General features: G+C 49.5%; 1 protein-coding gene across 2 annotated transcripts in view; it reads right to left on the reverse strand.

Annotated features, from left to right (window-relative positions):
• GNPAT (glyceronephosphate O-acyltransferase) overlaps positions 1 to 18,535 on the reverse strand; it is a 255,633-nt gene that overhangs the window by 84,877 nt on the left and 152,221 nt on the right. For both annotated transcript variants that reach the window (XM_063917641.1, XM_063917639.1), the window contains exons 7-8: positions 9,876 to 10,027; positions 9,657 to 9,787 (exon numbers count right to left, since the gene is read on the reverse strand). In XM_063917641.1, the coding sequence (XP_063773711.1) occupies positions 9,657 to 9,787; positions 9,876 to 10,027 (283 nt within the window). The remainder of the gene's footprint in view (positions 1 to 9,656; positions 9,788 to 9,875; positions 10,028 to 18,535) is intronic.

Raw genomic sequence — 18,535 nt, forward strand, 5'->3', positions numbered from 1 at the left:
TGGTGTGCACTGGCTCCTCCCCCTATGACCCTCCTCCAAGCCTCAGTTAGGATACTGTGCCCGGACGAGCGTACACAATAAGGAAGGATCTTGAATCCCGGGTAAGACTCATACCAGCCACACCAATCACACCGTACAACTTGTGATCTGAACCCAGTTAACAGCATGATAACAGAAGGAGCCTCTGAAAAGATGGCTCACAACAACAATAACCCGATTTTTGTAACAATAACAATGTACAAGTAATGCAGACAATCCGCACTTGGGATGGGCGCCCAGCATCCACTACGGACTATGAGAAATAGAATTATCGGTAAGTAAATTCTTATTTTCTCTAACGTCCTAGTGGATGCTGGGGACTCCGAAAGGACCATGGGGATTATACCAAAGCTCCCAAACGGGCGGGAGAGTGCGGATGACTCTGCAGCACCGAATGAGAGAACTCCAGGTCCTCCTCAGCCAGGGTATCAAATTTGTAGAATTTAGCAAACGTGTTTGCCCCTGACCAAGTAGCTGCTCGGCAAAGTTGTAAAGCCGAGACCCCTCGGGCAGCCGCCCAAGATGAGCCCACTTTTCGTGTGGAATGGGCTTTTACAGATTTTGGCTGTGGCAGGCCTGCCACAGAATGTGCAAGCTGAATCGTACTACAAATCCAACGAGCAATCGTCTGCTTAGAAGCAGGAGCACCCAGCTTGTTGGGTGCATACAGGATAAACAGCGAGTCAGATTTTCTGACTCCAGCCGTCCTGGAAACATATATTTTCAGGGCCCTGACTACGTCCAGCAACTTGGAATCCTCCAAGTCCCTAGTAGCCGCAGGCACCACAATAGGCTGGTTTAAGTGAAATGCTGAAACCACCTTATCGAGAAATTGAGGACGAGTCCTCAATTCTGCCCTGTCCGTATGAAAAATTAGGTAAGGGCTTTTATAGGATAAAGCCGCCAATTCTGATACACGCCTGGCTGAAGCCAGGGCTAACAGCATTACCACTTTCCATGTGAGATATTTTAAGTCCACAGTGGTGAGTGGTTCAAACCAATGTGATTTTAGGAATCCCAAAACTACATTGAGATCCCAAGGTGCCACTGGAGGCACAAAAGGAGGCTGTATATGCAGTACTCCCTTGACAAACGTCTGAACTTCAGGAACAGAAGCTAGTTCTTTTTGGAAGAATATTGACAGGGCCGAAATTTGAACCTTAATGGACCCTAATTTGAGGCCCATAGACAGTCCTGTTTGCAGGAAATGCAGGAATCGACCCAGTTGAAATTCCTCTGTAGGGGCCTTCCTGGCCTCGCACCACGCAACATATTTACGCCAAATACGGTGATAATGTTGTACGGTTACATCCTTCCTGGCTTTGATCAGGGTAGGGATGACTTCATCCGGAATGCCTTTTTCCTTCAGGATCCGGCGTTCAACCGCCATGCCGTCAAACGCAGCCGCGGTAAGTCTTGGAACAGACATGGTCCCTGCTGGAGCAGGTCCTTTCTTAGAGGTAGAGGCCACGGGTCTTCCGAGAGCATCTCTTGAATTTCCGGGTACCAAGTCCTTCTTGGCCAATCCGGAGCCACGAGTATAGTCTTTACTCCTCTCCTTCTTATGATTCTCAGTACTTTTGGTATGAGAGGAAGAGGAGGGAACACATACACCGACTGGTACACCCACGGTGTTACCAGAGCGTCCACAGCTATTGCCTGAGGGTCCCTTGACCTGGCGCAATATCTGTCCAGTTTTTTGTTGAGGCGGGACGCCATCATGTCCACCTTTGGTTTTTCCCAACGGTTCACAATCATGTGGAAGACTTATGGGTGAAGTCCCCACTCCCCCGGGTGAAGATCGTGTCTGCTGAGGAAGTCTGCTTCCCAGTTGTCCATTCCCGGAATGAACACTGCTGACAGTGCTATCACATGATTTTCCGCCCAGCGAAGAATCCTTGCCACTTCCATCTTTGCCCTCCTGCTTCTTGTGCCGCCCTGTCTGTTTACGTGGGCGACTGCCGTGATGTTGTCCGACTGTATCAACACCGGCTGACCCTGAAGCAGAGGTCTTGCCTGACTTAGGGCATTGTAAATGGCCCTTAGTTCCAGGATATTTGTGTGAAGTGACGTTTCCATGCTTGACCACAAGCCCTGGAAATTTCTTCCCTGTGTGACTGCTCCCCAGCCTCTCAGGCTGGCATCCGTGGTCACCAGGACCCAATCCTGAATGCCGAATCTGCGGCCCTCTAGGAGATGAGCACTCTGTAACCACCACAGGAGAGACACCCTTGTCCTTGGAGACAGGGTTATCCGCTGATGCATTTGAAGATGCGATCCGGACCATTTGTCCAGCAGATCCCACTGAAAAGTTCTTGCGTGGAATCTGCCGAATGGAATCGCTTCGTAAGAAGCCACCATCTTTCCCAGGACCCTTGTGCATTGATGTACTGACACTTGGCCTGGTCTTAGGAGGTTCCTGACTAGGTCGGATAACTCCCTGGCTTTCTCTTCCAGGAGAAACACCTTTTTCTGTACTGTGTCCAGAATCATCCCTAGGAACAGCAGACGTGTCGTCGGAATCAGCTGCGATTTTGGAATATTTAGAATCCATCCGTGCTGTCGTAGTACTACTTGAGATAGTGCTACTCCGACCTCTAACTGTTCTCTGGACCTTGCCCTTATCAGGAGATCGTCCAAGTAAGGGATAATTAAGACGCCTTTTCTTCGAAGAAGAATCATCATTTCGGCCATTACCTTGGTAAAGACCCGGGGTGCCGTGGACAATCCAAACGGCAGCGTCTGAAACTGATAGTGACAGTTCTGTACCACAAACCTGAGGTACCCTTGGTGAGAAGGGCAAATTGGGACATGGAGGTAAGCATCCTTGATGTCCAGCGACACCATATAGTCCCCTTCTTCCAGGTTCGCTATAACTGCTCTGAGTGACTCCATCTTGAACTTGAACCTTTTTATGTAAGTGTTCAAGGATTTCAGATTTGAATTTGGGTCTCACCGAGCCGTCCGGCTTCGGTACCACAAACAGCGTGGAATAATACCCCTTTCCCTGTTGTAGGAGGGGTACCTTGATTATCACCTGCTGGGAATACAGCTTGTGAATGGCTTCCAATACCGCCTCCCTGTCGGGGGGAGACGTTGGTAAAGCAGACTTCAGGAACCGGCGAGGGGGAGACGTCTCGAATTCCAATTTGTACCCCTGAGATACTACCTGCAGGATCCAGGGGTCCACTTGCGAGTGAGCCCACTGCGCGCTGAAGACGGGCCCCCACCGTTCGTTCGGGCACAAAAATCTAACTGAGGCTTGGAGGAGGGTCATAGGGGGAGGAGCCAGTGCACACCAGGTAGTCCTAAAGCTTTTTACTTTTGTGCCCAGTCTCCTGCGGAGCCGCTATTCCCATGGTCCTTTCGGAGTCCCCAGCATCCACTAGGACGTTAGAGAAATAAGAATTTACTCACCGGTAATTCTATTTCTCGTAGTCCGTAGTGGATGCTGGGAACTCCGTAAGGACCATGGGGAATAGACGGGCTCCGCAGGAGACTGGGCACTCTAAAAGAAAGATTAGGTACTATCTGGTGTGCACTGGCTCCTCCCTCTATGCCCCTCCTCCAGACCTCAGTTAGGGAAACTGTGCCCGGAAGAGCTGACACAACAAGGAAAGGATTTGGAATCCAGGGTAAGACTCATACCAGCCACACCAATCACACCGTACAACTTGTGATAACCATACCCAGTTAACAGTATGAACAACAACTGAGCCTCATTCTACGGATGGCTCATAACAATAACCCTTTAGTTAAGCAATAACTATACACATGTATTGCAGAGAGTCCGCACTTGGGACGGGCGCCCAGCATCCACTACGGACTACGAGAAATAGAATTACCGGAGAGTAAATTCTTATTTTCTCTAACGTCCTAGTGGATGCTGGGAACTCCGTAAGGACCATGGGGATTATACCAAAGCTCCCAAACGGGCGGGAGAGTGCGGATGACTCTGCAGCACCGAATGAGCAAACTCAAGGTCCTCCTCAGCCAGGGTATCAAACTTGTAGAACTTAGCAAATGTGTTTGAACCCGACCAAGTAGCAGCTCAGCAAAGCTGTAAAGCAGAGACCCCTCGGGCAGCCGCCCAAGAAGAGCCCACCTTCCTTGTGGAATGGGCTTTCACTGATTTTGGATGCGGCAGTCCAGCCGCAGAATGCACCAGCTGCATCGTGCTACAGATCCAGCGAGCAACAGTTTGCTTTGAAGCAGGAGCACCCAGCTTGTTGGGTGCATGCAGGATAAATAGCGAGTCAGTTTTCCTGACTCCAGCCGTCCTGGCTACATAGATCTTCAAAGCCCTGACTACATCAAGTAACTTGGAGTCCTCCAAGTCCCGAGTAGCCGCAGGCACCACAATAGGTTGGTTCAAATGAAACGCTGATACCACCTTTGAGAGAAACTGGGGACGAGTCCTCAATTCTGCCCTGTCCATATGGAAGATCAGATATGGGCTTTTACATGACAAAGCCGCCAATTCTGACATACGCCTTGCTGAAGCTAAAGCCAACAGCATGACCACCTTCCACGTGAGATACTTTAGCTCCACGGTCTTAAGTGGCTCAAACCAGTGGGATTTCAGGAAATCCAACACAACGTTAAGATCCCAAGGTGCCACTGGAGGCACAAAAGGGGGCTGAATATGCAGCACTCCCTTAACAAACGTCTGAACCTCAGGCAGTGAAGCCAGTTCTTTTTGAAAGAAAATAGATAGGGCCAAAATCTGAACCTTTATGGACCCCAATTTTAGGCCCATAGTCACCCCTGACTGTAGGAAGTGCAGAAATCGACCCAGCTGGAATTCCTCTGTTGGGGCCTTCCTGGCCTCACACCAAGCAACATATTTTCGCCATATACGGTGATAATGCTTTGCCGTCACATCCTTCCTAGCTTTTATCAGCGTAGGAATCACTTCATCTGGAATGCCCTTTTCCGTTAGGATCCGGCGTTCAACCGCCATGCCGTCAAACACAGCCGCGGTAAGTCTTGGAACAGACAGGGCCCCTGCTGCAACAGGTCCTGTCTGAGAGGCAGAGGCCATGGGTCCTCTGAGATCATTTCTTGCAGTTCTGGGTACCAAGTTCTTCTTGGCCAATACGGAACGATGAGTATAGTTCTTACTCCTCTCTCTTACTATCCTCAGTACCTTGGGTATGAGAGGAAGAGGAGGAAACACATAAACCGACTGGTACACCCACGGTGTCACAAGTGCGTCCACAGCTATCGCCTGAGGGTCCCTTGACCTGGCGCAATATCTTTTTAGCTTTTTGTTGAGGCGGGATGCCATCATGTCCACCTGTGGCATTTCCCAACGATTTGTAATCTGTGTGAAGACTTCTTGATGAAGTCCCCACTCTCCCGGGTGGAGGTCGTGTCTGCTGAGGAAGTCTGCTTCCCAGTTGTCCACTCCCGGAATGAACACTGCTGACAGTGCTAGCACGTGATTCTCCGCCCATCGAAGAATCCTTGTGGCTTCTGCCATTGCCATCCTGCTTCTTGTGCTGCCCTGGCGGTTTACATGGGCGACCGCCGTGATGTTGTCTGACTGAATCAGCACTGGTTTGTTTTGAATCAGGGGCTCTGCTTGACTCAGGGCGTTGTAAATGGCCCGTAGTTCCAGTATATTTATGTGTAGTGAAGTCTCCAGACTTGACCACTGCCCTTGGAAGTTTCTTCCCTGAGTGACTGCCCCCCAACCTCGGAGGCTTGCATCCGTGGTCACCAGGACCCAGTCCTGTATGCCGAACCTGCGGCCCTCGAGAAGGTGCGCACTCTGCAGCCACCACAGCAGAGACACCCTGGCCCTCGGGGACAGGGTGATCAGCCGATGCATCTGAAGATGCGATCCGGACCACTTGTCCAACAGATTCCACTGAAAGATCCTTGCATGGAACCTGCCGAAGGGAATTGCTTCGTATGAAGCCACCATCTTTCCCAGGACTCGCGTGCAGTGATGCACCGACACCTGTTTTGGTTTCAGGAGGTCCCTGACCAGAGATGACAATTCCTGGGCCTTCTCCACCGGGAGAAACACCTTCTTCTATTCTGTGTCCAGAATCATGCCCAGGAAAAGCAGACGCGTCGTAGGAATCAGCTGCGACTTTGGGATATTCAGAATCCAGCCGTGCTGTTGCAACACTTCCTGAGAGAGTGCTACGCTGACCAACAACTGCTCTCTGGACCTCGCCTTTATGAGGAGATCGTCCAAGTACGGGATAATTATAACTCCCTTCTTCCGAAGGAGTATCATCATTTCTGCCATTACCTTGGTAAATATTCTCGGTGCCGTGGAGAAACCAAACGGCAACGTCTGGAATTGGTAATGACAGTCCTGTACCACAAACCTGAGGTATTCCTGGTGAGGTGGGTAAATGGGGACATGCAAGTAAGCATCCTTGATGTGCAGAGACACCATAAAATCCCCCTCTTCCAGGCTTGCAATAACCGCTCTGAGCGATTCCATTTTGAACTTGAATTTCTTTATATAAGTGTTCAAGGATTTTAAATTCAGAATGGGTCTCACCGAACTGTCCGGTTTCGGTACCACAAACATTGTGGAATAGTAACCCCTTCCCTGTTGAAGTAGGGGGACCTTGATTATCACCTGCTGGAGGTACAGCTTGTGAATTGCCGCCAGTACTACCTCCCTTTCCCTGGGGGAAGCTGGCAAGGCTGATTTGAGGTAACGGCTGGGGGGAGTCGCCTCGAACTCCAGCTTGTATCCCTGAGATACAAGCTTGTACAGCCCAGAGATCCACCTGTGAGCGAACCCACTGGTTGCTGAAGTTTCGGAGACGCGCCCCCACCGTACCTGGCTCCGCCTGTGGAGCCCCAATGTCATGCGGTGGACTTAGTGGAAGCAGGGGAGGATTTTTGTTCCTGGGAACTGGCTGCCTGGTGCAGCTTCTTTCCTCTACCCCTGCCTCTGGCCAGAAAGGATGCGCCTCTGACCCGCTTGCCTTTCTGAGGCCGAAAGGACTGCATTTGATAATACGGTGCTTTCTTAGGCTGTGAGGAAACCGGAGGTAAAAAAGTCGACTTTCCAGCTGTTGCTGTGGATACTAGGTCCGAGAGACCGTCCCCAAACAATTCCTCACCCTTATAAGGCAAAACCTCCATGTGTTTTTTAGAATCAGCATCACCTGTCCACTGCCGAGTCCATAATACTCTCCTGGCAGAAATGGACATTGTATTAATTCTAGATGCCAGCAGGCAAATGTCCCTCTGGGCATCCCGCATATATAAGACGACGTCTTTTATATGTTCTAGGGTTAGCAAAATATTATCCCTGTCGAGGGAATCAATGTTGTCTGACAGAATATCAGTCCATGCTGCTGCACCACTACACATCCAGGCTGAAGCAATAGCAGGTCTCAGTAGAGTACCAGAGTGTGTATACACAGACTTCAGGATAGCTTCCTGCTTTCTATCCGCAGGCTCCTTTAGGGCGGCCGTATCCTGAGACGGCAGGGCCACCCTTTTAGATGAGCGTGTGAGCGCCTTGTCCACCCTAGGGGATGTTTCCCAACGTAACCTGTCCGTTGGCGGGAAAGGGTACGCCATCAGTAACCTCTTAGAAATCACTAGTTTCTTATTAGGGGAACTCCACGCTCTTCACACAACTCATTTAATTCATCAGATGGGGGGAAAGTCACTGGCTGCTTTTTCTCCCCAAACATATAAACCCTCTTGGTAGTAACCGGGTTAACATCAGAAATGTGTAGTACATCTTTCATTGCAGTAATCATGCATCGGATGGCCTTCATCGTCTACACTGGAGTCAGACTCCGTGTCGACATCTGTGTCCACCATCTGAGCCAGAGGGCGTTTATGAGCCCCTGACGGCTTCTGAGTCGCCTGGGCAGGCGCGGGCTGAGACCCCGGCTGTCCCAAGGCTGCTGCGTCATCGAACCTTTTATGTAAGGAGTTGACACTGTCGGTTAAGACCTTCCACATATCCATCCAATCAGGTGTCGGCCCCGACGGGGGCGACACCACACTTATCTGCCCTTGCTCCGCCTCCACGTAACCCTTCTCATCAAACATGTCGACACAGCCGTACCGACACACCGCACACACACAGGGAATGCTCAGACTGAGGACAGGACCCCACAAAGTCCTTTGGGGAGACAGAGAGAGAGTATGCAAGCACACACCACAGCGCTATATAACACAGGGATTTACACTTATAATAAGTGATTTACCCAATAGCTGCTTATTTATCTTATTTGCGCCTAAATTTATGTGCCCCCCCTCTCTTTTTTACCCTTCTTGTACCTGGATACTGCAGGGGAGAGCCTGGGGAGCTGCTTCCAGCGGAGCTGTGAAGGGGAAATGGCGCTGGTGTGCTGAGGAAGAAGGCCCCGCCCCCTCAGTGGCGGGCTTCTGTCCCGCGTTTTGAGTAACTTAATGGCGGGGTTTTTTACACATATACAGTGCCAGACTGTATATGTGTATTTTTAGTGCCAAAAGGTATTATAATTGCTGCCCAGGGCGCCCCCCCCCCCCCCAGCGCCCTGCACCCTACAGTGACCGGAGTGTGTAAGTGTGCTGGGAGCAATGGCGCACAGCTGCGGTGCTGTGCGCTACCTTAATGAAGACAGGAGTCTTCTGCCGCCGATTTCGTCGTTCATCTTCTGTCTTCTGGCTCTGCAAGGGGGACGGCGGCGCGGCTCCGGGAACGGACGATCGAGGTCAGGCCCTGTGTTTGAACCCTATGGAGCTAATGGTGTCCAGTAGCCTAAGAAGCACAAGCTAGCTGCAAGCAGGTAGGTTTGCTTCTCTCACCTCAGTCCCACGTAGCAGTGAGTCTGTTGCCAGCAGAAGCTCACTGAACATAAAAAACCTAACAAATACTTTCTTTTCTAGCACGCTCAGGAGAGCCCACTAGGAGCACCCAGCTCTGGCCGGGCACAGATTCTAACTGAGGTCTGGAGGAGGGGCATAGAGGGAGGAGCCAGTGCACACCAGATAGTACCTAATCTTTCTTTTAGAGTGCCCAGTCTCCTGCGGAGCCCGTCTATTCCCCATGGTCCTTACGGAGTTCCCAGCATCCACTAGGACGTCAGAGAAATGGTAATATACTGGTTACAACATGCGATGTGAAGGGGGTTTAACTGCTCAGACCCGTTTTAAGAACCGTTTAAAGAACCGTTTCAAAAGCAGGTTTTGCGATGTGAAAGCAGCATAAAAGTAACTTTCACCAACATCAATGCTTCTTTTTAAAAGTTTATTGTCAAATATATACCCCTAGGCGCATTTATTTTATGTTGACTGCTTTTGGCAGCCACTTTCAAATCTCTTTCTGCTCTAAGAACCGGATGGGCAGAATGGTAGCAAAATGGGTATCTTGCTAGCTCATAGTACTGAAGTCTTGGGTTTGTATGTTCGCCTAATGTTTGAGTACCATTTACTCCAAGTACTACATTTTTCTCCCATAATGCAAAACACACTGCTAGGTTAACTGGCTTCCGTACTCCTGGTTCTGTACTGTGGAGTTTACACATACTAAGGTTGCCAAGCAGCTTATAGGGATATACTGGTTGGGGAGCTTGAGCTTTTTGCAGTGGCATCCACTGTTCCCAATGGATTGAATCAGGCACTTGTAATAATACCTGGGAATAAGGTTATATTGAGATCGGTTAAGTCTTCCAGATGCCAATGACCGTAATGACATGGGCTTTCCAAAGAACACATGAATACTTCCAAAGTTGTCACTGAGAATTTTTCTGGCTTTTAGCAATCCCTGAAAGAAAAAACGTATATACCAGATAAACATAAGCGCTGCCGGAACTAACAATAATGGCAAATGGGGGCATGAGAGCAAATCTTACTGATGTGGATTCTTTGGGTTTGGGTACTCCAATGAGTTCATAAGCATAAAGAGTTTCTTCCAGTATTCGCTCATAGCTGATGCTGACTGGTACTAGGTAGGTATCAAACACTTCTCCCTTGAAGAATGGTTCCATGATTACACTTAGCAAACCTACAAAAAAAACAAGTAATAAAAACAATAAGCAACTTATATTAAGTTATGAATATTATTTGGGCCACTTACAGTATACATAAAAGTCGAATGACAGTACATGTAGCTTTGTGCGTGGATGATGTACTATCTTGGGGCAAGATTAAAAATAAGAAGATCAAGTTACTATTTTTTTAATAACCTATTACAAGCAATTAGATATCTGTGTTTACAATTCAGACTAAAACATGACTGATTAAACAATATAGGGGTATATTCAATTAGGGTCGAAAACTGCCGTCTGTCGAAAAGACGGCAGTTTTCGACTTTTTAAGGTCGAACAGTGATTTGACCTATTCAGTCCCATCAGTTTTTATTCGACAAGTCGTGGAATACAACGTGTCGAATAGTACGTGAATCGGCAGTATAGCTGCCGATTCACATACTTTTGAGTGAAACGGGGCCAAATTCGATAGGATTTGGCCCCGTTTCCGACCTTCTCAGTCCGACATAAAAAAATGTCGGACTAAGATGTGGGACCCAGAGGAGGAGAGGGGGGAGAGCCGCTGGGAGACGGGGGACAGCCGCAAGGCATAAAGGGGAGAGCAGCGCTACAGAAGGATGTGTCACAGCCGCGCCGCTTACGGCAGCGTCCACCCGGCCCCAGCAAGTGAGGTCACGCTTGCTGGAGCCGGGCGGACACTGCCGTGAGGTCGGGCGGCTGTGAGACAACCTCCTGCAGCGCTACTGTAACGCTGCTCTCCTCCTTCTGCTCGCGGCTGTCCCCACTGGTCTCCTCGCGGCTCCCCCCTCCCCCCCCCATTCTCCTCCTCTGGGTCCCTCATCTCAATTCGACTTTTTAAAAGTCGAATTGAGATGAGATTGAATAGGGGTTGTCGGATCCATTCCGACAAATGCATGTCGGAATGGATCCGACCCTAATTGAATATACACCATAGTCTATTGGATTTCAGTATTTCTGATCTACACTACCTAAATGGTATAATATTAGTACTTTATATTGCCAATATCTTTAAAGAGCTCATGGTATTGATAAACAGTGCCTGAATAGATCTAAAATAGTGATCATTGGTTAACTATAAAAGAACACGTTGACAGTACTTACAGAAATGTATTAATCCCTTCGCTGCCGAGGATGCAGTGATGTCGCTCCGATATCACTTTAAAATTTTGCCAGAGATGGGGGAGCGACTTACTAGTTCCTCTATCTACCCAAACCTGGCACCTAGCGAGATGGGGGCACCCTTGTTAAAAAAGAGTGTGGGAATACCCTCTTTCAAATGATCGATCCCCTTAGTAATTATTGTTTGGTGATCCCCTATGATCCCTCGAAAACATTACCCTGTGTTAAAAAGGGAGGTAATCACGAGACCGCCTGTCGGGATCCCCAGGGGTCACAATGCTGATACCGGAATCTTGAAAGGCGGTGAAATACCCCCCGCCGGAATACCGGCGCCACAGGCTTTTCTCCCTCTATGGGTGTCCACTACACCCATAGAGGGAGATTATAACCTGTGGCGAGAACAGCGACCATTCTAGCGTTCATCCGCTGCCGGCATACTGGTGGCGGGAAACATATTTTCCCATATATGGGAGTCACTATGTGACCTCTCTCTCCCATAATGTCACTGGCAACTTTGCGGGCATCTATTTTATGAGGCCCACTAGTGGCTATTGTTTGGTGATCATTAGATATTGATAAATATTACCTTTTTACTACTGAAAACAGACATTTTCCGTATATGGGTGGGAGAGCACTATGTGCCCTATCGGGCACATAACATCTGTAAATTTGGGGTCGCTCACATATGAAAAAGGGGAGTCGCCTCTTTCATATTATATTCCTGCCTTAGCAGTTATTGTCTGGCATTTACTAGTAAGTATTGACCAAAGCTATGGAAAAAAAAAAATCCCATATATGGGGAGGAGCATACTGTGCCTTCTCTCTCCCATACTGGCCTGCACATACAAGGAGTCTCCCCTTTCAAACAATTTGTTATTTTATAAGAAAGTGCAGAATCCTTTTTATTATTTTGGAACAGTGGATTATTGGCAAAACAAGAACCACAAACTATTTCTCTTACGTCCTAGAGGATGCTGGGGTCCATTTTAGTACCATGGGGTATAGACTGTTCCGCAGGAGCCTTCGGCACTTCAAAACTTTTCTCTAACGTCCTAAGTGGATGCTGGGGACTCCGTCAGGACCATGGGGAATAGCGGCTCCGCAGGAGACAGGGCACAAAAATAAAGCTTTAGGATTAGGTGGTGTGTACTGGCTCCTCCCCCTATGACCCTCCTCCAAGCCTCTGTTAGGTTTTTGTGCCCGTCCGAGCAGGGTGCAATCTAGGTGGCTCTCTTAAAGAGCTGCTTAGAAAAAGTTTTTTAGGTTTTTTATTTTCAGTGAGTCCTGCTGGCAACAGGCTCACTGCATCGAGGGACTTAGGGGAGAGAATTTCAACTCACCTGCGTGCAGGATGGATTGGATTCTTAGGCTACTGGACACCATTAGCTCCAGAGGGAGTCGGAACACAGGTCTCACCCTGGGGTTCGTCCCGGAGCCGCGCCGCCGACCCCCCTTACAGATGCTGAAGATTGAAGGTCCGGAAACAGGCGGCAGAAGGCTCTTCAGTCTTCATGAAGGTAGCGCACAGCACTGCAGCTGTGCGCCATTGTTGTAACACACTTCACACCAAGCGGTCACGGAGGGTGCAGGGCGCTGCTGGGGGCGCCCTGGGCAGCAATATTTTAATACCTTATGGCAAAAGAATACATCACATATAGCCATTAAGGCTATATGTATGTATTTAACCCATGCCAGTTATCTAAAACTACGGGAGGAAAGCCCGCCGAAATAGGGGGCGGGGCTTATTCTCCTCAGCACACAGCGCCATTTTCCTGCTCAGCTCCGCTGTGAGGAAGGCTCCCAGGACTCTCCCCTGCACTGCACTACAGAAACAGGGTAAAACAGAGAGGGGGGGCATTTTTTGGCGATATATTGGATATATTTAAGCTGCTATAAGGAACAACACTTATATAAGGTTGTTCCCATATATATTATAGCGCTTGGGTGTGTGCTGGCAAACTCTCCCTCTGTCTCCCCAAAGGGCTAGTGGGGTCCTGTCTTCGATAAGAGCATTCCCTGTGTGTCTGCTGTGTGTCGGTACGTGTGTGTCGACATGTATGAGGACGATGTTGGTGTGGAGGCAGAGCAATTGCCGATAATGGTGATGTCACCCCCCAGGGAGTCGACACCGGAATGGATGGCTTTGTTTATGGAATTACGTGATAATGTCAGCACATTACAAAAATCAGTTGACGACATGAGACGGCCGGCAAACCAGTTAGTACCTGCCCAGGCGTCTCAGACACCGTCAGGGGCTGTAAAGCGCCCTTTACCTCAGTCGGTCGACACAGACCCAGACACAGACACTGAATCTAGTGTCGACGGTGATGAAACAAACGTATTTTCAAGTAGGGCCACACGTTATATGATCACGGCAATGAAGGAGGCTTTGCATATCTCTGATACTGCAAGTACCACAAAAAGGGGTATTATGTGGGGGGTGACAAAACTACCTGTAGTTTTTCCTGAATCAGAGGAATTAAATGATGTATGTGATGAAGCGTGGGTTAACCCAGATAGAAAAATGCTAATTTCAAAAAAGTTATTAGCATTATACCCTTTCCCGCCAGAGGTTAGGGCGCGCTGGGAAACACCCCCTAGGGTGGATAAGGCGCTCACACGCTTATTAAAACAAGTGGCGTTACCGTCTCCTGATACGGCCGCCCTCAGGGATCCAGCGGATAGGAGACTGGAAACTACCCTAAAAAGTATATACACACATACTGGTGTTATACTGCGACCAGCCATCGCCTCAGCCTGGATGTGCAGTGCTGGGGTCGTCTGGTTGGATTCCCTGACTGAAAATATTGATACCCTGGATAGGGACAGTATTTTATTGACTATAGAGCAATTAAAGGATGCTTTCCTTTATATGCGAGATGCGCAGAGAGATATTTGCACTCTGGCATCGAGAGTAAATGCGATGTCCATATCTGCCAGAAGGAGTTTATGGACGCGACAGTGGTCAGGTGATGCGGATTCCAAACGACATATGGAAGTATTGCCGTATAAAGGGGAGGAATTATTTGGCGTCGGTCTATCGGATCTGGTGGCCACGGCAACTGCCGGAAAATCCACTTTTTTACCTCAGACCCCCTCCCAACAGAAAAAGACACCGTCTTTTCAGCCGCAGTCCTTTCGGTCCTATAAGAACAAGCGGACAAAAGGACAGTCATATCTGCCTCGGGGCAGAGGAAGGGGTAAGAGAGGGCAGCAAGCAGCCCCTGCCCAGGAACAGAAGCCCTCCCAGGGTTCTGCAAAGCCCTCAGCATGACGCTGGGGCCTTACAAGCGGACTCAGGAGCGGTGGGGGGTCGACTCAAGAATTTCAGCGCACAGTGGGCTTGCTCACAGGTGGACCCCTGGATTCTGCAGGTAGTATCTCAGGGTTACAGGTTGGAATTCGAGAAGTCTCCCCCTCGCCGGTTCCTAAAGTCTGCTTTGCCAACGTCTCCCTCAGACAGGGCGACGGTATTGGAAGCCATTCACAAGCTGTTTTCTCAGCAGGTAGTAGTCAAGGTACCCCTCCTACAACAGGGAAAGGGGTATTACTCCACGCTATTTGTGGTACCGAAGCCGGACGGCTCGGTAAGACCTATTCTAAATCTGAAATCTTTGAACCTGTACATACAAAAATTCAAGTTCAAGATGGAGTCACTCAGAGCAGTGATAGCGAATCTGGAAGAAGGGGACTTTATGGTGTCCCTGGACATAAAGGATGCTTACCTGCATGTCCCAATTTGCCCTTCACATCAAGGGTACCTCAGGTTCGTGGTGCAAAACTGTCATTATCAGTTTCAGACGCTGCCGTTTGGATTGTCCACGGCACCTCGGGTCTTTACCAAGGTAATGGCCGAAATGATGATCCTTCTACGAAGAAGAGGCGTATTAATTATCCCTTACTTGGACGATCTCCTGATAAGGGCAAGGTTCAGAGAACAGCTGGAAGACGGAGTAGCACTAACCCAACTAGTGCTGCAACAACACGGGTGGATTCTGAATTTTCCAAAATCTCAGTTGACCCCGACGACACGTCTGCTGTTCCTGGGAATGATTCTGGACACGGTTCAGAAAAAGGTGTTTCTTCCGGAGGAGAAAGCCAGGGAGTTATCCGAACTTGTCAGGAACCTCCTAAAACCAGGGACAGTGTCTGTGCATCAATGCACAAGAGTCCTGGGAAAGATGGTGGCTTCTTACGAAGCGATTCCATTCGGCAGATTCCACGCACGAACTTTTCAGTGGGATCTGCTGGACAAATGGTCCGGATCGCATCTGCAGATGCATCAGCGGATAACTTTATCGCCACGGACAAGGGTGTCTCTTCTGTGGTGGTTGCAGAGTGCTCATCTGTTAGAGGGCCGCAGATTCGGCATACAGGACTGGGTCCTGGTGACCACGGATGCCAGTCTGAGAGGCTGGGGAGCGGTCACACAGGGAAGAAACTTCCAGGGAGTATGGTCAAGCCTGGAGATGTCTCTTCACATAAATATACTGGAGCTAAGAGCGATTTACAATGCTCTAAGTCTGGCAAAACCCCTGCTTCAGGGTCAGCCGGTGTTGATCCAGTCGGACAACATCACGGCAGTCGCCCACGTAAACAGACAGGGCGGCACAAGAAGCAGGACAGCAATGGCAGAAGCTGCAAGGATTCTTCGCTGGGCGGAAGATCATGTGATAGCACTGTCAGCAGTATTCATTCCGGGAGTGGACAACTGGGAAGCAGACTTCCTCAGCAGACACGATCTACACCCGGGAGAGTGGGGACTTCATCCAGAAGTCTTCCACATGATTGTGAACCGTTGGGAAAAACCAATGGTGGATATGATGGCGTCCCGCCTCAACAAAAAACTGGACAGGTATTGCGCCAGGTCAAGAGATCCTCAGGCAATAGCTGTGGACGCTCTGGTAACACCGTGGGTGTTCCAGTCAGTGTATGTGTTCCCTCCTCTGCCTCTCATACCAAAAGTACTGAGAATTATACGGCAAAAGGGAGTAAGAACGATACTAGTGGCTCCGGATTGGCCAAGAAGAACTTGGTACCCGGAACTTCAAGAGATGCTCACGGAGGATCCGTGGCCTCTACCTCTAAGACGGGACCTGCTTCAGCAGGGACCGTGTCTATTCCAAGACTTACCGCGGCTGCGTTTGACGGCATGGCGGTTGAACGCCGAATTCTAAGGGAAAAAGGCATTCCGGAAGAGGTCATTCCTACACTGGTAAAAGCCAGGAAGGAGGTGACTGCACAACATTATCACCGCATTTGGAGAAAATATGTTGCGTGGTGTGAGGCCAGGAAGGCCCCCACGGAGGAATTTCAACTGGGTCGATTCCTACATTTCCTGCAAACAGGATTGTCTATGGGCCTCAAATTGGGGTCCATTAAGGTTCAAATTTCGGCCCTGTCGATTTTCTTCCAGAAAGAATTGGCTTCAGTTCCTGAAGTCCAAACTTTTGTAAAAGGAGTACTACATATACAGCCCCCGGTTGTGCCCCCAGTGGCACCGTGGGATCTTAATGTAGTCTTGGATTTTCTCAAATCCCATTGGTTTGAGCCGCTCAAATCGGTGGAGTTGAAGTATCTTACATGGAAAGTAACCATGCTACTGGCCCTGGCTTCAGCCAGGAGAGTATCAGAATTGGCGGCTTTATCATATAAGAGCCCATATCTGATTTTCCATACGGACAGGGCAGAACTGCGGACGCGTCCTCATTTTCTGCCTAAGGTGGTGTCAGCGTTTCACCTGAACCAGCCTATTGTGGTGCCTGCGGCTACTAACGAGTTGGAGGATTCCAAGTTGTTGGACGTGGTCCGGGCATTGAAAATATATATTTCAAGAACGGCGGGAGTCAGAAAGTCTGACTCACTGTTTATATTGTATGCACCCAACAAGATGGGTGCTCCTGCTTCTAAGCAGACGATTGCTCGTTGGATTTGTAGCACAATTCAACTTGCACATTCTGTGGCAGGCTTGCCACAACCTAAATCTGTCAAGGCCCATTCCACAAGGAAAGTGGGCTCATCCTGGGCGGCTGCCCGGGGGGTCTCGGCATTACAACTCTGCCGAGCTGCTACTTGGTCAGGGGCAAACACGTTTGCAAAATTCTACAAATTTGATGCCCTGGCTGAGGAGGACCTTGAGTTCTCTCATTCGGTGCTGCAGAGTCATCCGCACTCTCCCGCCCGTTTGGGAGCTTTGGTATAATCCCCATGGTCCTGACGGAGTCCCCAGCATCCACTTAGGACGTTAGAGAAAATAAGAATTTACTTACCGATAATTCTATTTCTCGTAGTCCGTAGTGGATGCTGGGCGCCCATCCCAAGTGCGGATTGTCTGCAATACTTGTACATAGTTATTGTTACAAAAAAATCGGGTTGTTATTTGTTGTGAGCCGTCTGTTCAGAGGCTCCTACGTTTGTCATACTGTTAACTGGGTTCAGATCACAAGTTATACGGTGTGATTGGTGTGGCTGGTATGAGTCTTACCCGGGATTCAATATCCTTCCTTATTGTGTACGCTCGTCCGGGCACAGTATCCTAACTGAGGCTTGGAGGAGGGTCATAGGGGGAGGAGCCAGTACACACCACCTAATCCTAAAGCTTTATTTTTGTGCCCTGTCTCCTGCGGAGCCGCTATACCCCATGGTCCTGACGGAGTCCCCAGCATCCACTACGGACTACGAGAAATAGAATTATCGGTAAGTAAATTCTTATTTTAAACAGTGTGAACTGGCTCCTCCCTCTATGCCCCTCCTCCAGACCTCAGTTTAGAAAATGTGCCCGGGAGACTGGCTGAACATCAGTGAAGCTCTACTGAGTTTTTTTGCTTTTTAATTTTACAGGGAAGCTGCTGGCAACAGTTTCCCTGCTTCGTGGGACTTGGGGGGGGGGGGGGGGGGGGGAGGGGGGAGTAGTAACCAACTTCTCAGTTAGTTTAATGGCTCTGCTTCCGCAGACAGGACACCATTAGCTCCTGAAGGCTACTGAACCCAGCCATTGCCTGGCTGCTGCTCACTCCCACAGCACTGATGCCACCCCCTAACAGAGCCAGGAGTCAGAAGGCTGGTGAGTATTAACCGGAGACCTGCAGAGAGGGGCCCTCCGGTCATCATGGCGGCATAAAGGTACCAGCGCTGCGCAGCAACATGTCTCTCAGCACTGGGTGGAGTGTGCGTGGGGGGGGGGGGGGCTCTCTGAGGGACATGATAAATCCTTACTCTCATTGGCAAAATGTACATACATGTGTACACTACCCCCGCCAGTATAAATATTACTGTGGCTGAACCGCGCAGGGCTACACCTCAGAATTGCTTGTAACACTCATTTGGCGCCATTTTCTCCTCACAGAGACGACGGAGCGCTGATCGTACAGGCTGCTTCTCCTCAC

Source organism: Pseudophryne corroboree, chromosome 4 (assembly GCF_028390025.1).
Source record: "Pseudophryne corroboree isolate aPseCor3 chromosome 4, aPseCor3.hap2, whole genome shotgun sequence".
Lineage (NCBI taxonomy): Eukaryota > Metazoa > Chordata > Amphibia > Anura > Myobatrachidae > Pseudophryne > Pseudophryne corroboree.